The following is a 19,851-nucleotide window of genomic DNA, read 5'->3' as shown; positions in this document are numbered from 1 at the left end:
AGACCTTGGAGTGCAGGTTCATAGCTCCTTGAAAGTGGAGTCACAGGTAGATAGGATAGTGAAGAAGGCATTTGGTATGCTTTCCTTTATTGGTCAGAGTATTGAGTATTAGGAGCTGGGAGGTCATGTTGCGGCTGTACAGGACATTGGTTAGGCCACTGTTGGAATATTGCATGCAATTCTGGTCTTCTTCCTATTGGAAAGATGTTGTGAAACTTGAAAGGGTTCAGAAAAGATTTACAAAGATGTTGCCAGGATTGGAGGATCTGAGCTACATGGAGAGGCTGAACAGGCTGGGGCTGTTTTCCCTGGAGCGTCGGAGGCTGAGGGGTGACTTTATAGAGGTTTACAAAATTATGAGGGGCATAGATAGGATAAATAGGCAAAGTCTTTTTCCTTGGGGTCGGGGAGTCCAGAACTAGAGGGCATAGGTTTAGGGTGAGAGGAGAATGATATAAAAGAAACCTAAGGAGCAACTTTTTCACGCAGAGGGTGGTACATGTGTGGAATGAGCTGCCAGAGGATGTGGTGGAGGCTGGTACAATTGCAACATTTAAGAGGCATTTGGATGGGTACATGAATAGGAAGGGTTTGGAGGGATATGGGCCAGGTGCTGGCAGGTGGGACTAGATTGGGTTGGGATATCTGGTCGGCATGGATGGGTTGGACCAAAGGGTCTGTTTCCATGCTGTACATCTCTATGACATCACTGGCTCTCCTTTACCTAACCTGCTGAGTAGTTTAAAGTATCTGGGCTCTATAATGACAAAAGATGGAAGTATAGAAATGGAAATAAAGCAATGGATTTGCTCTGGCTGGAGTATTTGGAACTGCAGTGGAGTGTTACCTAAAGTGTTACTGAAACTGAAAGGATAAATAGTTACCAAAAGGGTTTGAGGAGCTACAGAAATATGGGTAACATCAAGATTAAAGTAATAAAAACTGAGGGGAGTTGAGGTGGGTGTGGGGAGCAACAGGAAAGGACAAGATCAGGAACCAGAACATCAAGATATAAGTAGTGACTGTACATCAAAGGTGTAGCTGACAAGGGATTGAAATGATATGATCACTTACTGCAGAGAGATGGAGAGTATTGGAGATGAGACTGACCTTAAAAAGCAGAAAAAGGCCTAAGGCTACTGGAAGACACAGTGGCAAGACAATTCAAAGTACTGGGATCGGTGACAGGAAGAGATAGAGAAGATTGATCAACTGGCAATGTTGTAATTACAAGCAACATGGGGCAAGGAAGACAACAATGATGAGGACAAGCTTCGATATCGGTGGCAGAATTTTCACAGAACACAAATATCAGAAGCATGGTGAAGAGGACGATCAGCAACATCACGAGGACAGATTGGTTAGCACATTTGGGTGAGAGATGTCACACGAAAACAAATGCAGTTAAGTGATTCATCCATGTTAGAAAAGGGCAGATAATGGTAAAGTGAGAAAGGAATACAATAACAGAAGTTTACAAACAGATGCAAATACAAGTCGTAGCACAAGTTTAGTTGTGAAAAGTATAATGCAAGTTCTGTAAGCAATTAGAGTACTCTGTTCCTGTTCAGATCCCTTTCAACTTTGAACAGGATATTTGGGCAAATACAAGAGCAATTACCTTAAGCCAGACAATAAACAAGAGTCTTTTACATTGAGAAAAGACTAAAATCAGTCACTCTTTGCAATAGAGCTGAAAGATGTGATGGTCAGTAGATCAGGACTGTTGATCAAGGTAAATCAAGAATTACTCATTTCAATGGTTAATGAATAAGTAAACCCACAGGAATAAATTTAAGATTATTTTTGAAAGGAAGAGATTACACTTTTTTCCTCGGCAGGTGTTTGTTAAAATAAGGGACAATTGTTGATGTACTTTCAAAAGTGAAGTGAATAAATGTTTGAAAAGGGTAAAATGTAGCAGGTGAATAAAGCTCAATGAATAGGTGCTTCAAAGCAGTATTCAGTTTATTGGAAGCCACTTATGTTTTCAAACAGATTCTCAAAAATACCTTCCCAATGTGAGCCAATTTTGAGGCTTTAAGAAAACAGAGAAAACATGGACAGTGTTCATAAACACTGAGCAGTCAGGGACTAGGAGGCATCATGAAGAGTGTCATGAATATGAGCATCTGAGAAAGCAAGTGGGGAGAATCATTGTGAGAGCAGAGTTGGCAAGTATGAACTTTGGGTGGGATAAATCCTCTAGGTGAGGAGTAGAGGGGCTTTAAACGCTGCACAAATAAGATGAGGGGGTATCAGCACTGCTAGCAAGGTAGTAAGTGTGACAGAGCTGGGTTTGAAGAGGAACTGGCAGAAGAAGCAGTAGTAAGTTTGCAGATGACACCAAAATTGGAGGTGTAGTGGACAGCGAAGGAGGTTACCTGAGATTACAGTGGGATCTTGATCAGATGGGCCAATGGGCTGAGAAGTGGCAGATGGAGTTTAATTTAGATAAATGTGAGAAGCTGCATTTTGGCAAAGCTAATCAGAGCAGGACTTGTACACTTAATGGTAAGGTCCTAGGGAGTGTTGCTGAACAAAGAGACCTTGGAGTACAGGTTCATAGCTCTTTGAAAGTAGAGTTGCAGGTAGATAGGATAGTGAAGATGACATTTGGTATACTTTCCTTTATTAGTCTGAGTATTGAGTATAGAAACTGGAAGGTTATGTTGAGTCTGTACAGGACATTGGTTAGGCCATTTTGGAATACTGTGTGCAATTCTGGTCTCCTTCCTATTTGAAAGATGTTGTGAAACTTGAAACGGTTCAGAAAGATTTACAAGGATGTTGCCAGGGTTGAAGGATTTGAGCTATGGGAGACGCTGAATAGGCTGGGGCTGTTTTCCCTGGAACATCGGAAGCTGAGGGGTGACCTTATAGAGGTTTATAAAATCATAAGGGGCATGGATAGGATAAATAGACCCGCCCTGGAGTGGGTGAGCCCAGAACTAGAGGGCATAGGTTTAGGGTGAGAGGGGAAAAGATATAAAAGAGACCTAAGGGGCAACTTTTTCACAAAGAGGGTGGTACGTGTATGGAATGAGGCACCAGAGGAAGTGGTGAAGGCTGATATAATTTCAGCATTTAAAGGACATTTGAATGGGTATATGAATAGAAAGGGTTTGGGGGACAAGGGCTAAGTGCTGGCAAATGGGATGAGATTTGTTTAGAATATCTTGGTCAGCTTGGACAAATTGGACCAAAGGGTCTGTTTCCATGCTGTACATCTTTATGTTCAAACTGCAGTGAAAACAAAAAATACTGGGTATCACAGTGGGTTAGGCAGCATCCCAGTGGGGGAGAAAGCAAGCTAACGTTGAGTCTAGATAATTCTTCAACGGAGCTTCACTTCAGGTCTGATAAAGAGTCATCCAGATTCGAAATGCTAGCTTGCTTTTTCTCTATGGATGTTGCCTGACCTACTGTGATCTCTAATAATTTTTATTTGTAATACAAATTCCACCAACTTTAGTAATTTGATCCTAAACTGTGTTTAAACTGCAGGGCTTTTCAACAAAAAGCACCTACTTTTCCACTGGTTGCTAGGGAGAAGGAACAGGATCTCAACTGGTCAGGTGGGTGATGCTGACCATTAATAAGAACCATGAGGATTTACAGTTGGGGCTTCACAACAACAACTGATATCCCTGAGCTCACAACCTGAAAATTTTATCTCTAACTCCACTGAGGGTGATAACGCATAGTTTTTAAAAACGGTTTTAAACCATATATGGGATATTCACATGCAAATTAAAGTATTAATAGTCGAAAGACTCATCAGCCTCCAGACTGCTTTTAAGGGAGAGAAAGACTCTTTGGGTTAAGTTTTGACTTGTCATGGTCAGGTACATAAGTGACAGCGAGTCTTTCCTGATATTAAATTTCCACAAGTAAATGCAAGATGTAAAACGAGCTTCTGATTCACCACTTGCCCAGCTTTTACGTTGTATAAAATCAAAATCAGAGTTGGACACAGTTTACAACAGCTTACCTGTTATAGCTCTCCGGATTTCCTGGGCTGCCTCTTCTCTCATCTCAATTGAAGCTTGCTCACTGTACCAAGCAGCATGTGGCGTGCAGATTAAGTTTGGAGCATCTTTTAAAGGACCTTGACTAAAACTGGAGACACATGCACATATTTTCAAAATTAATATCCATTCCATCTGACCAAATAAAACAATGAAATACTTTCACAGTCAGTTAAGATGCAAAATTCTAACTGCACTCACTTTTGCAAATAACTAATAATTACAGCTTCAGATCAATAACACCACCTTTTCTGCTACTGATGTATGGACAGAACATGTGTATTGATGTAACATTTATGCTTGAATCATTACAGTGAGCCTCAAATTTGAAAACCAATCTATATTAATAATAGGCAAAACAGCCAAAGACCATCTTTCAGCGATTACAGTTCCTCACCCACAATGTACATGTGAAATTTTGTTAAAAAGTTTTTCTTGGGATCAATTTGAATCCTGTGGATTTTGGACAGCTGGGTGAGAGAGAAGAGAAAATCACACTAGCAAGCTGAAGTTTGAGGCATGTGTTTATTTCAAATACTGGGCCTTCATCAACGTGCCCTCGGTCAGCTGCCAGAAGTGGGCAGGACAGGGAGTAGCTCAGGCAAGGAGGACAAGTCTACAACTGTAACCAAAGATTCACGGAGAAGCAGGTGAATCACATAGAGCAAACCCAATCCTCACAAAGAAGTTCTCATTCACCTTTGAGGGTCACTCTGTTTTGCCTGATAGCTGAAGACCGATTTCACCTGGCAGATGTTGACTTCCCTACTGAGGGTTAAAATACAAATTGGGGTCCCAATCATAAAACTGAGCCCCAAGCTGAATAAATCCACGAGGTGCCCGACTGCCATTTAACTGCAGTAGTCAACCAAAATGATGGGCTTTTAATATTCTGTTTCTACTGAATTATAAGTCCCTAAGCTCAGTTTTAAAGGAATTCAGAGAGGAGCAGGTTAAAAACCAAAAGAACTGTGGATGCTAGAAATCAGAAACAAGAACAGAAATTGCTGGATAAACTCAGTAAGTTGGGCAGCATCTGTGGAGAGAAATCAGAGTTAACATTTCAGGTCCAGTAACCCTTCTTCAGAACCCATACATGGGTTAAAATTGATTCCCAATGACCACTATTGCTAGGGTGAAGAGTGTGGGGGATTGGGAATGTCTTGCATTCTATTTCAGACACCCAGATTTCTGATTGTGATTCTCAGTCCCACACCTGCACAGTCACTGCATTTTTGTTGGAAGACCCAGAGGCTACACTCAACATCTAATTAAGAACGCCAACACCAGGGCAGCAGAAAAACCCTCCAGCATTTAAACAAAAAGAGGCCCGTTGTTGCAGATGTGAAGAGCAAATGTGTAACCAGCAAACCGGCAAATTTAAGATCACAACATACTCAATTTCACTTTCTTCTCTCCCAGCGATTACTCCAGGCCTGGCTAGTGGCCTCCTATGGCAATCTCCCAGCCTAGTGTGACACCCTCCCGGCGTGGCATGGCAGTTTCCCAGCCTGGCATGGCGGCCTCCTGTTGTGGTGGGGCAGCCACCCACCATGGTATCCTCAACCCACGTGCTGGTCTGAAATAATCACCCAAATTCATGGTCCGCAAGGAGAAGCCTGGCATGGTCTGGAACCAGGGCCTGGTGCAGACTGAGGCCAGCTGCCAGCTTGGTATGGGTTGGAAGACAGCTCTTCTGCGATGCTGGACATTTTATTTCTCTACTTTTTAAGATCTTGTAACTGAAGAAGCTGTATCTCTCCCTGCAGCAGGCCACTACCCCTGCCTGGTTCAAGAGGGCCTGAACACACACACCAGCCAGTTTCGAAACCGTTTCTACCCAACTGTTGTTGGAATACTGAATGGACTCCCAAACTCTTAACATTCGCCTGTACCTGTGTTTTGGTTTTTGCCACTGTTTACCTATTATTTACTATCTATGCTATTTAACTCTGTGGTCTGCCTGTATTGCTCACAAGATACAGCTTTTCACCGTGCCCCGGTACACGTGACAATAAATTCAATTCAATCCAAACCTAGGGTACGTTTGTACCTAAGATGGTGAAGATAAACTTTTCACTGACTCATTGAGTATATGTGACAATAAAGCTAATTCAATGCAATAAAACTTGCAAGAATCATCAACATTAGACGCAGTTCTGCAATTAGACAAATGTTTGTTCAATAATCCTTTGTATGCAAAGAATTACACTGACAATCAATTCAGGCTTGGTGCACCTGCATCTCCATCTGCTAGAAGCCACTTTAATAAAACAGGGGGTTGTTCTTTGCAGAAAGCAAGAGTGTATACACATGCTGCACTTGTTTCAACTCAACAAAATAAGCGCGAACATTTCACTGGTTCAATTCTCAGGGCAATACCCTGACCAGAGTCAACCTGTCTGGAGGTGAACTATCAAACAACATTAACGGGTTCATTCTCCAGGGCAATGCGTCTTCCAATCACAGTTCACGTACCTTATCAGCACTCTCCTATCAGGCAGTACAATTTTTTTTGTTTATTTTGTGGAATATGGACATTTCTGGCTGGCCAATAATTACTGCCCGTCTGTAGTTGCTCTTGAGAAGGTGGTGAGCTACCTTCTTAAATGGCCACAGCCCATGTGCTGTAGGATGACCCATAGTGAACTGCAGGATTTTAATTCAATGACATAGATGTCAATATATTTCCAAGACAGGATGGTGAGTGACTCGGAGGGTAACTTGCAGGTGGTGGCATTCCCATGTATCTGCTGCCCTTGGCCTTCAGGCTAGATATGGTTGAGAGTTTGAATGGTGCTGCCTGAGGATCTTTGGTGAATTTCTGTAGTGCATCTGGTAGATAGTACACATTGCTGCTATGGAGTGTTGATGGTGGAGGGTGTGAATGCTTGTGGTGCCAATCAAATGGGCTGCTTTATCCTGGATGGTCTCAACCCACTTTAAATGTTGTTTGGGCTGTATCTATTCAGGCAAGTGGGGACTATTCCATCACTCTCCTAATTTGTGCCTTGTAGATGGTGAACAGGTTTTGTAGAGTCAAGAGACAAGTTACTCGCTGCAGTATTCCTAGAATCTGACCTGCTCTTTTAGCCATTGTTTTTATGTAGCAAGTACAGTTGAATTTCTGGTCAATGATAATCCCAAGGATATTTATAGTGAGCGTGACATAAAGACTGCATTTGACCAAGTGTGGTATCCAGGATCTCAAGCAAACTGGAATCAATGGGTATCAGGGCAAACTCTGCACTGGTTAAAGTCATAACTGACACATGGGAACGTGGTGTGGTTGTTGGAGGTTAGTTATCTCATTGAATGTCAAGGGGCAATGGTTAGATTGTCTCTTTTTGCAGATGGTCATTGACTGGCATTTGTGGTACAAATGTTACTTGATTCTTGTCAGCCCAAACTTGAATATTGTCCAGATCTTGTTGCATTTGAACATTGACTGCTCCAGTATCTAAGGAGTCGCGAATGGTGTTGATACTCATACAATCATTGGCGAATGTCCTCATTTTTGAAGGGAAGGTCATTGATGAAGCAGCTGAAAATGGTTGGCTGTAGGACACTATCCTGAAGAACTCCTTCAGAGATAGTCTGGCACGGAGATAACGAACCTCCAACAACCACACCACGTTCCCATGTGTCAGTTATGACTTCAACCAGTGCAGAGTTTGCCCTGATACCCATTGATTCCAGTTTGTTGAGATCCTGGATACCAAACTTGGTCAAATGCAGCCTTTATGTCACTCTCACCTTGTCAATTCAGTTCCTTTATCCATGTTTGGTTCAAGGTTGCAATGAGGTCAGAAGCCCTGGTCGAACCCAAACTGGGCACCAGTGAGCACATTATTGCTGAGAAGGTGATACTTGATGACATCTTCGATCACTGTTGCTGAAGAAGAATGGACTGATAGGGTGGTATTGGTAGGATTGAAATTGTTCTGCTTTATATGTACAGGGCAAACCTAGATAATTTTTCACATTGTCAGGTCAATGGCAGAAAGGTTTGGCTAGGGGTGTGGTAATTTCTGTAGCACAAGTCATAGAGATGTACAGCACAGAAAAAGACCATTCGGTCCAACTTGTCCATGCTGACCAGATATCCCAAACCAATCTCGTCCCACCCACCAGCACCTGGCCCATATCCCTCTAACCCCTTCCTATTCATATACCCATCCATAAGACCAAAAGACAATAGGAGTGGAAGTAAGGCCATTCGGCCCATCGAGTCCACTCCACCATTTAATCATGGCTGATGGGCATTTCAACTCCACTTACTTGCATTCTCCCCGTAGCCCTAAATTCCTTGTGGCATCAAGAATTTATCAATCTCTGCCTTGAAGACATTTAGCGTCCCAGCCTCTACCGCACTCCGCGGCAATGAATTCCACAGGCCCACTACTCTCTGGCTGAAGAAATGTCTCCACATTTCTGTTCTGAATTTACCCCCTCTAATTCTGAGGCTGTGTCCACGGGTCCTAGTCTCCTCGCCTAACAGAAACAATTTCCAAGCGCCCACCCTTTCCAAGCCATGTATTATTTTGTAAGTTTCTATTAGATCTCCCCTTAATCTTCTAAACTCCAATGAGTACAATCCCAGGATCCTCAGCCATTCCTCGTATGTTAGACCTATCATTCCAGGGATCATCCGTGTGAATCTCCGCTGGACACGCTCCAGTGCCAGTATGCCCCTCCTGAGGTGTGGGGCACAAAACTGGACACAGTACTCCAAATGGGGCCTAACCAGAGCTTTATAAAGTCTCAGTAGCACATCGCTGCTTTTATATTCCAACCCTCTTGAGATAAATGACAACATTGCATTCGCTTTCTTAATCACGGACTCAACCTGCATGTTGACCTTTAGAGAATCCTCGACTAGTACTCCCAGATCCATTTGTACTTTGGCTTTATGAATTTTCTCACCGTTTAGAAAGTAGTCCATGCTTGTATTCCTTTTTCCAAGTAGCTCACCTCGAACACCATGGGCCCTCACCCTACTCAGCAGCCTCCCGTGTGGCACCTTATCAAAGGCCTTTTGGAAGTCTAGATAGACCACATCTACTGGGTTTCCCTGGTCTAACCTACTTGTCACCTCTTCAAAGAATACCAACAGGTTTGTCAGGTACGACCTCCCCTTACTAAATCCATGTTGACTTGTTCTAATCCGACCCTGCTCTTCCAAGAATTTACAAACCTCATCCTTAATGATGGATTCTAGAATTTTACCAACAACCGAGGTTAGGCTAATTGGCCTATAATTTTCCATCTTTTGTCTTGATCCTTTCTTGAACAAGGGGGTTACAACAGCCATCTTCCAATCATCTGGGACTTTCCCTGACTCCAGTGATTTTTGAAAGATCTCAACCAACGCCTCTGCTATTTCCTCAGCCACCTCCCTCAGAACTCTCGGATGTAGCCCATTAGGGCCAGGAAAATTTTCAATTTTAAGACCTTTTAGCTTTTCTAGCACTATCTCTTCTGTAATGGCAACCATACTCAACTCAGCCCCCTGACTCCCTTTAATTGTTGGGATATTACTCATGTCTTCCACTGTGAAGACTGACGCAAAGTACTTATTAAGTTCTCCAGCTATTCCCTTATCTCCCATCACTAGGCTTCCAGCATCAATTTGAAGTGGCCCAATGTCTACTTTTGCCAGTCGTTTGTTTCTTATCTATTGAAAGAAACTTTTACTATCATTTCTAATATTATTGGCTAGCCTACCTTCATATTTGATCTTCTCATTCCTTATTTCTCTTTGTTATCCTCTGTTTGTTTTTGTAGCCTTCCCAATCTTCTGATTTCCCAGTACTCTTGGCCACTTTATAGGATCTCTCTTTTTCTTTAATACATTTCCTGTCTTCCTTTGTCAGTCATGGCTGTCTAATCCCTCCCCAGATAATTTTTCTTTTCTTGGGGATGAACCTCTGTACAGTGTCCTCAATTATACCCACAAACTCCTGCCTTTTTGCTCTACTGTCTTCCCCGCTAGGCTCTGCTTCCAGTCTATTTTTGTCAGTTCCTCTCTCATGCCCTCATAATTACCTTTATTTAACTGTAACACCATTACATCGATTTTACCTTCTCTCTTTCAAACTGCAGACTGAACTCTACCATATTATGATTGCTGCTTCCTAAGTGTTCTCTTACTTTAAGATCTTTTATAAAGTCTGGTTCATTACATAGCACTAGGTCCAAAATAGCCTGCTCCCTTTCGGGCTCCATGACAAGCTGTTCCAAAAAGCCATCCTGTAAGCATTCCAAGAATTCCCTTTCTTTGGATCCACCGGCAACATTATTTACCCAGTCCACCTGCATATTGAAGATCCCCCATGATCACCGTGACCTTGCCTTTCTGACATGCCTTCTCTATTTCCCGGTACATGTTGCGCCTCTGGTCCTGACCACTGTTAGGTGGCCTGTACACAACTCCAATTATGGTTTTTTGCCTTTGTGGTTCCTCAATTCCACCCACACAGACTCCACATCATCCGACGCGATGTCATTCAGTGCCATAGATTTAATTTTGTTCTTAACTAACAAGGCCACCCCATCCCCTCTGCCCGCCTCCCTGTCTTTTCGATAAGTTGTAAACCCTTGGATGTTTAACTGCCAGTCCTGAACCCCCTTCAACCATGTCTCTGTGAAGCCTACCACATCATAATCATTCACGATGATCTGTGCCGTTAGTTCATCTACTTTGTTACGAATGCTACGAGCATTCAGGTAAAGTGCCTTAATGCTAACATTCTTATCATTAGCGATATTAGAAGTCATGAGGTGTCCTAAATTATCCTTCCTTTTGTTGCATTCCTAATCTGCCTCAAGGTTAAATCCACCTACATACATTCTATCCTCCTGCTTATCTTTCCATTTAACTCCATACTCCCTGTCGCTTTCACTTTCCCTTCCCCCCAATTCAAAAGTTTAAAGTCCTACTGACCACCCTATTTATCCTCTTCGCTAGAACATTGGTACCAGATCGGTTCAGGTGGAGACCGTCCCAACGGTACAGATCCCCCCGGTTCCAAAACTGATGCCAATACCCCATGAAATAGAATCCCTCTTTCCCACACCAATCCCTTAGCCACGTGTTTACTTCCCTAATTTTCTTATCCCTATGCCAATTGGCACGTGGCTCGGGCAGTAATCCGGAGATTATGACCCTTGAGGACCTGTACTTCAATTTCCTTCCTAATGCTCGATAATCCCCAAACAGGTCCTCCACCCTAGCTTTGCCTATGTTAGTCCCAACGTGGACCACAATAACTGGATTCTCCCCCTCCCGCTCCAATATCCTTTCAAGCCAGTCAGAGATGTCCCGCACCCTGGCACCGGGCAGGCAACACACCATCTGAGACTCCCGATCCGGCTTGCAAAGGATACTATTTGTCCCCCTAATTATAGAATCCCCTATAACAACTACTTGTCTTTTTGCTCCCCCCTCTTGAATGGCCTTCTGCACCATGGTGCCATGGTCAGCTGGCTCATCCTGTCCAGAGCCCTTTTCCTCATGCGAACAGGGAGCAAGAATCTCATACCTGTTGGACAAGGTCAAGGACTGAGGCTCCTGCACTCCTGAACTCAGGTTCCCCCTACCTGCCTCACTTACAGTCACACTCTGATGTCCCTGATCACTAACTTAATCTCCCAGGTGTGACTGCCTCCTGAAACAAAGCGACCAAGTCACTCTCCCCCTCCCGGATGTGCCGCAGTGTTTGAAGCTCAGATTCCAGATCATCAACTCTTCCAGCAACCAACACTTGCTGCAGATGTGGTCACTGCCATTCCCAATGGGATCAGCCAGCTCCCACATCATACAGCTGCAGCACATCACCTGCCCAGCCATCTCTGCTTAGTTAATTACTTTATTACTTTGTATAGGTTTGAGTTAAAATACTTCCTGATACACTCTGCTATAGACTTTTTCTAAAAACTAATTAATAAGATAACCCATAAAATCCAGATGCCTTTTAAATGTTGCAATTGTACCAGCCTCCACCACTTCCTCTGGCAGCTCATTCCATACCCGTACCGTCTTCTGCGTGAAAATGTTGCCCCTTAGGTCTCTTTTATATCTTTTCCCTCTCACCCTAAACCGATGCCCTCTAGTTCTGGACACCCCCACCCCAGGGAAAAAACTTTACCTATTTATCCTATCCATGCCTTCATGATTTCATAAATCTCTAAGGTCACCTCTCAGCTTCCGATGCTCCAGGGAAAACTGCCCCAGCCTGTTCAACCACTCCCTATAGCTCAAATCCTCCAACCCTGGCAACATCCTTGTAGATCTTTTCTGAACCCTTTCAAGTTTTACAACATCTTTCTGATAGGAAGGGGACCAGATTTGCACACAATATTCCAACAGTGGCCTAACCAATGTCCTGTACAGCCGCAAGATGACCTCCCAACTCCTGTACTCAATACTTTGACGAATAAAGGAAAGCATACCAAACGCCCTCTTCACTATCCTATCCACCTGTGACTCCACTTTCAAGGAGCTATGAACCTGCACTCCAAGGTCTCTTTGGACCTTACCATTAAGTGCTAGGTCCTGCTAAGATTTGCTTTCCTAAAATGCAGCACCTCGCATTTATCAAAGTTAAACTCTATGTGAGGTAACCTTCAGATTACAAAGGGATCTTGAGCAGATGAGCCAATGGTCTGAGAAGTGGCAGATGGAGTTTAATTTAGATAAAGGAGGTGCTGCATTTTGGGAAAGCAAATCTTAGCAGGATGTATACACTTAATAGTAAGGTCCTAGGGAGTGTTGCTGAACAAAGAGACCTTGGAGTGCAGGTTCATAGCTCCTTGAAAGTAGAGGCGCAGGTGGATGGGATAGTGAAGGTGGCGTTTGGTATGCTTTCCTTTATTGTTCAGAGTATTGAGTAAAGATATCTTTAGTACTGGAATGTTGTCAGGGTGCACAGCCTTTTCAGTATCCAGCGTTAACATCCATTTGTGGATATCACATGGAGTGAATCAATTGGTGGAAGACTGACGTCTGATGCCAGGGAACACTGAAGGCAGAGATGGATCACCCACTCAGCACCTCTGGTTCAAGATTTCTACAAATGCTTCAGCTTTATCCTTTTCACTGACGTGTTGGGCTCTTCCATCATTGAGGATGTGAGTATTTGTGGAGCCTCCTTTCCCTCATGGGTTTAATTTAATTGTCCACTACAATTCACCACTGATGTGAGCTTAGATCTGATCTGCTCGTTGCAGGATCGTTTACCTCTGGAAAAAGTGAGGACTGCGGATGCTCGAGATCAGAGTAGACAGCGTGTTGCTGGAAAAGCACACCAGGTCAGGCAGCATCCAAAGAGCAGGAGAATCGACGTTTTGGGCATAAGGCCTTCATCAGGAATGAGGCTTGTGGGTCGGGACTGAGAGATAAATGGGAGGTGGAGGTGGGTGGAGTTGGGGGGGGGGGGGGTGGGGAGTAGCTGAAAAAGCGATAGGTGAATGAAGGTGAGGGAGAAGGTGATAGATCAGATGGGGGAGTGACGGACAGGTCCGGACGGGGGTGCTGTGTTGGATGCTTGGGACTGGGATAATGTGGGGGGAGGGAAAATGATAAAGATGTTGAAAACCACATTTATCCCGTGGGGTTGCAGGGTCCCGAGGCGGAATATGAGGCATTCTTCCTCCAGGTGTCGGATGGTTTGGCAGTGGAGGCTGCCCAGGACCTGCATGCCCTTTAAGGAGTGGGAGGGTGAGCTGAAGTGTTCAGCCATGAGGTAGTGGAGTTGGTGGGTGTGGGTGTCCCAGAGATGTCCTTGGAAACGATCCGCAAGGAGGTGCCCTGTCGCTCTGATGTACAGGAGGCTACACTGGGTGCAACGGATGCAGTAGATGACATTTCTGACGGATGTGGTAGGATCCTTTGGGGCCTTGTATGGAGGTGAGGGAAGTGGCGTGGGCGCAGGTTTTGCACTTCCTGCGGTGGCAGGAAAGGTGCCAGGAGTGAGGTGTGGGTTGGTGGGAGAGGGGAGGTCCTGCCGAGGGAGTCGTGGATGGAATGGTCTTGTCGAAACGCTGATAGGGGTAGGGAGGGATATACATCTTTGGTAGTGCGGTCCATTTGGAGGTGATGGAAGTTGCAGAGGATGATGCGATGTATGTGGAGGTTGGTTGGTTCTGTCCTTGTTGCTTTGGGAGAGGTGTGGTTCAGGGATGATGGTGCATGAACTGGAGGAGATGCGCCGGAGGGCATCGTCAACCACGTGGGAAGGGAAGTTGCGATCATGGAAGATGGAGGCCATCTGGGACTTTGTGATGGAATTGGTCATCCTGGGAACAGATGTGGTGGAGGGATTGTGGATAAGGATTGGCGTTTTTACATGAGGTAGGTAGCTGTGGGAGTTGGACTTTAATAACTATGGACTTTATGATTCTGCTGCTGATGGCCCGCAGTGTCTCATGGATGCCCAGCCTTGAGTTACTAGATCTGTTTGAACTCTGTCCCATTTAGCATGGTGATAGTGCCACACAACATGATGGAGGTTACTCTCAATGCAAAAGCAGGGCTTTTGACTTCACAATGACTGTGTGGTGGCCACACTTACCAATACTGTCATGGACTAATGCAACTGCAGCTAACAGATTGTTCAGGATGAGGTCAAATATGTTTTTCTCTCAAATTGGTTCTCTTACCACCTGGTGCAGACCCAGTCTAGCAGTTATATCCTTTGGAGAGTAGTACTGCTGTCAAGCCAGTCTTATTGGTGGATACTGAAATCCACCACCCAGAGTGCATTTTGTGTTCTTGCCATCCTTGATGCTCCCACCAACTGCTGTTCAACATGGAGGAGTTGTGATTCATCAGCCGAGGGAGAATGGTACATGGTCATCAAAAGGAGGTTTTCTTGCCCATGTTCAACCTGAAGCCTTCTAGGGGTCTAGAGTCAATGTTCAGGACTCTGAGGGCATCTCCCTCTCAACTGCACACCATTTGCTGCCATCTCTTCTGCATCTGCCCTGCCTGTGGGACATGGTATATCCAGCAATGGTGATGGCGCTGTCTGGGTCATTATCATTCCAGGAGTATGACAATGTCAAGCTGTTGCTTGACTCGTCGGTGAGACAGCTCTCCCAATTTTTCCATTAGCTGCAAGTGTTAGTAAGGAGGACTCTGAAGGGTCCACAGGGCTGTTTCTTCCATTGTCCTTTATGGTGCCTAAATTGATGCCAGGTGGCCCACCCAGTTTCACATCTTTGTTGAGACTTTATAAAACTGAGAGGCTTGCTAGGCCATTTCAGAGGGCAGTTGAGAGTCAAGCACATTGCTGTGGGTCTGGAGAAACATGTAGATTAGACCAGCTGAGATTAGCAGATTTCCTTTCCTGAAGGGCATTAGTGAGCCCTTAAATTTGCACATTCGTGAATTGTTCTGATGAATACATGGTAAGAAGCCTGAGAAATTGCATCCTGTTATAGCCATACACAAATACTGTTAATATTCAAGCTATATGTAAAGATTTGGAGCTCAAGTGCTGGTTGCAGTTATTGTGGGTAGTTTGCCGAGCTGGGAAATTGGTTTTTCGTTCATTGCTTCCGATTGTTCGTTGCAATGGTCAGTTATTGGGTCTAGATCAACATTTTTATTGATGGAATCCATTGATAAGTGCCAGGCTACTAAGAATTCTCTGGCTGTCTTCTATATGGCTTGTCCTATTGTTGTTATGTTGCCCCAGTCGAATTTGTGGCCCTTGTCATCTGTGTTCATAGATATGACAGACAGCTGGGCGTGGCATTAAGTGGCTAGTTGACGTTTATGAATACAGATTGCTCGTTGTCTGCCTGTTTGTCCTATATTGTATTTCGTGCAGTATTGTCCTGTACATGATGGGTATTGGGTCTTTTGTTCTGGGCTGTTGTCTCAGCATGGCTGTCAGTTTACGTGATGTAATAAATTTGAGTGGTCCAAGGAGTCTGGCTGTCAGTTCCGAGATGTTTTTCATACAAGATAGAATAATTAGTGTGTTGGGTTGTGGAATATCCTCATCGTGTCGTTTGTCTGCCAGGCATTTGCAGATGAAGTTGCGAGGATATCGTTCTTGGCAAAGACTTTGTAGAGGTGTTCTTCCTCTGCTTTTGGCAGGTGGATGTGCTGCGGTGTGTTGTAGCCCTTTGGAACAGGGCCCTAAACAGGGTTTGGATGGTTGCTGTTATAATTCAGGATTTGGTCTGCGTGCATGGCTTTTCTGTACACTTTTGTTGTGCATTCCCTGTTTGGTGTTCTTTCTATCATCACATCCAGGAATGGGAGTTGGTTGTTAATTTCCTCCTCTCTCATAAATTTAATCCATGTAAGCATGGTGTTGATAGTTTGGTGTGTGCTCTCCATTTCTGTTCTTTTAATCATTACAAAACGGTCACCCATGTATCTGATCCAAAGTTTATATAGGACAAACAGGCAGACAACTAGTGATCCGCATTTATGAACATCAACTAGCCACTAAATGCCATGATCAGCTGTCCTGAGTATCTATACACACAAGCGACAAGGATCCCAAATTTGACCGGGACATCATAACAATAATAGGACAAGCCAACAGAGAATAGTCAGAGAATTCTTCGAAGCTTGGCACTCATCGACAAACTCTATCAATAAACAAATTGACCTTGATCCAATATATCAACCACTGCAATGAATAATCGGAACTGGCAACGTGAAGCTGCGGGAACGAAACCAAATAAATATTAACTGACGAAGTACAGCAGCGCTTCACTGGAGGTTCCACAGCACTGAGGATGTCACCTAGAAAGGAGGAGATGAAATATCTGCAAATCAAATTCCCAGCTTGGCGAATGTACCCACAACAACAGCAATTGTTAATATCTTTGACAATACTACTGCCACAGCTGACTGACCATCTATGTGGTGGGAGCAAAGCAGCATCTGGCTATTTCAAAGTTTGTTGCATAGGGAATGTTCAAATATTGAAGGAGACCAGTGACTCAGGTTCTGCCATGTTTTCTCACCAGCCATGCATCAGCCATTCCAGTTGGAATGCAACAGAGCCTCAGTAGGTTCTTTGATAGGCTCCATGCCACCCTAAAAATGGCCTGGAGGCATGGGCATGATGGAAAATCTTGGACCTCTTTGTTTCCTTGGGTGTCCAAGATTCTTCCCAAAGTGCTGTTAACATCAAGCACAGCTTGCTAAATAATCAACTGCTCTGATTTCTACCAATGAGACACAGCTCCCCATCTCCAAAAGCACCCCTCCCATTCCAGAAAGCACCATGATTGCATTTTCCCCACTTATCAATTGCCTCTAGGTCAATCCAATTTAGACTGCTAAATCGGGAATATGTTTGCTCTGTAGGCCCAGAGTACCCATGGGCTGGGTTCAGGAAGGTCCTTCCAGTCAGCAGACAGACTGCCATTCCATCAGTTGAGGTCAATTTGAATCAGAGATAAAAGACACATCTAATACTCACTGCATTACAGTGGGCCCTAAAATCTAACACAAATTGAAATCAAAACTGTAATAGGTTGTAATCTTATCAGCAAAGTTCTCCATCAGAGCTTTGAATCACTCTAGCGTCTTCCCTGATTGTAAAGCAAAATTTCAGATTTCACATTCCAGTTATCGACAAGCACAAAGCAAGATACAAGACTGGACTTGCTAAGGCCCAGTGTAAAGCAGCCATTCCCAGCAGGATAAAAACAAGTAACCTCCTGGTCACTGTGTGTCAAAGCTATCAATTGCTAGTTCAACTGCTCAAGCCTTCACCGAGACTCTGAGTGTGCTTACTCACCCTCTCAGTTTTTCTAGTGTATATATACACACTAAAGACACTTGCTTTTTACATTCTGATCTCAACAGCTTCGATGGCATAGCAAATTATTTGGCTTGAATTTGCTAGAGATGGATTTTCATTTTTAAAAATGTTTGTTGATTGCTGAATTTTTAGTATGAATGCGGTATTTATGATTCTCTCAATTCAAGATAATCAACAACAAAAGCTTAAATTATGGAACTGATGCATTAAACAGCTCAACATGTTTTCCAAGAATACTACTGAACAAAATTTGAGACCGAGCTATTAAAAGGTGAGATGAGGGCAGATAGGGAGTTTAGTTTTTACAGCATGGAAGAAGGCACTTTGGCCTATCATGTCCACTGCTGGACATCCATCCATTCTAATCCCATTTCCAGTACTGGGCATGAAGCTAGCTAGCTATATTCTATGACGCTTTAATGTTCATCCAAATGCTTCTTAAATGTCTTCAGAGTTCCCACCTGTATCAACCTTTTAGACAGTGAATTCCAGATACCCGCCAGCCTCTGGGCTAAAATGATGTGACTCAAAAATTCCCTCGAGAGCTCTTGAACATTGCCTTAAAAAGGTGCCCCCTAGTTATCGACATGTCTACTAAAGGGAACAAGTTTCACTCTATTACCCTGACTATTCCCTCAGAACTTTGTACACCTCAATCAGACTCTGCCTTCAGCCTTCTCTGCTCAAAGAAAAACTCCTCCAGCCTAATCTCTCAAGAGCTGAATTCTCCAGCATCCTGATGAATTGCTTCTGCACCCTCTCAGTGTGGGGACTAGAAACTGCACACAGTACTCCAGCTGTGGCCAAGCTAATGTTACATACAGCTTTGTCATATCCTCCTTGCTCTTGTAACCAATGTCCTAACGAATAAAAGCAAATATCCCTGGTGTTTCAGAAAAGCCTTTGACAAGGTTCCTCATGGCAGACTGGTACAAAAGGTGAAGTCACAGTTTACAGTTGTGCTTTTCAGAGTGGAGGATTGTGACTAGTGAAGTTCCACAGGGATCAGTGCTGGGATCTCTGCTGTTCATGGTCTTCATAAATGATTTGGAAGAAAATGTAGCTGGTCAAATTAGCAAGTTTGCAGACAATACAAAGATTGGTGGAGCTGTAGATAGTGAGGAGGATTGTCAGGATATAGATCAATTGGAGGCATGGGGGGACAAATGGCAGATGAAGTTTAATCCTGACAAATGTGAAGTGATCCACTTTAGAAGGTCAAGTACAGATCGAAATTATACATTGAATGGCAGAACCCTTAGGAGTATTGATATGCAGAGGGCTTTGGGTGTGCAGGCCCACAGATCACTGAACGTGGCAGCACAGTTAAATAAGCTAGTGAAGACGACTAATGGGATGGCATGGTGACTCAGTGGTTAGCACTGCTGCCTCACAGCTCCAGGGGCCTGGGTTAGATTCCAGCCTCGAGTGACTGTGTGGAGTTTGCACATTCTCTCTGTGTCTGTGTGGGTTTCCTCTGGTTGCTCCAGTTTCCTCTCACAATCCAAAGATGTGCCAATTAGGTGAACGGACCATGCTAAACTGACCATTGTGTTCATAAGTGTGTTAGTTGGTGATAAAACGTAGGAGAATGGGTTTGGGTGGTGATATTCTTCGGGGGGGGAAGAGAGGGAGGTGGTATGGACTTGTTGGGCCGAAGGGTCTGGTCCCACACTGTAGGGATTCTACGATTCTAAGTAGGGTAACTAGCATTAGCCTCTCCCTCCTTATCTTCCCTGAGAAGGCGGTCAAGAAGAACAGTAACAGAAATGAGAGGGAGTGTGAGAGAGAAACACAGTAGTAGAGAAAAAAGTAGGAGGGATGAGCAGGGATGAAAAGCATAAGTGACATTTGTGACAGAAGGAGAGGCAACAAAAGCAGAAGACTGCCTAATCTTTTGATGCAGTTTTTTTTTATTCTGCACAATCTTGCAGAATGACCAGATTACAGAGGAGGAAGTGCTGGATGTCTTGAAATGGCTAAAGGTGGATAAATCCCTAGGACCTGATCAGGTGTACCCG

The 19,851-nt window shown here is 44.0% G+C and overlaps 1 protein-coding gene across 10 annotated transcripts in view; it reads right to left on the bottom strand.

The window, feature by feature from the left end:
* The window catches only part of ctbp1 (C-terminal binding protein 1), a 340,616-nt gene that overhangs the window by 23,732 nt on the left and 297,033 nt on the right, over nt 1-19,851 (bottom strand). For all 10 annotated transcript variants that reach the window (XM_072575900.1, XM_072575853.1, XM_072575892.1 and 7 more), the window contains one exon: nt 3,995-4,122. In XM_072575900.1, the coding sequence (XP_072432001.1) occupies nt 3,995-4,122 (128 nt within the window). The remainder of the gene's footprint in view (nt 1-3,994; nt 4,123-19,851) is intronic.

This window comes from Chiloscyllium punctatum, chromosome 1 (genome assembly GCF_047496795.1).
Source record: "Chiloscyllium punctatum isolate Juve2018m chromosome 1, sChiPun1.3, whole genome shotgun sequence".
Classification (NCBI taxonomy): Eukaryota; Metazoa; Chordata; class Chondrichthyes; order Orectolobiformes; family Hemiscylliidae; genus Chiloscyllium; species Chiloscyllium punctatum.
This window is presented reverse-complemented; position numbering and strand designations above follow the sequence as displayed.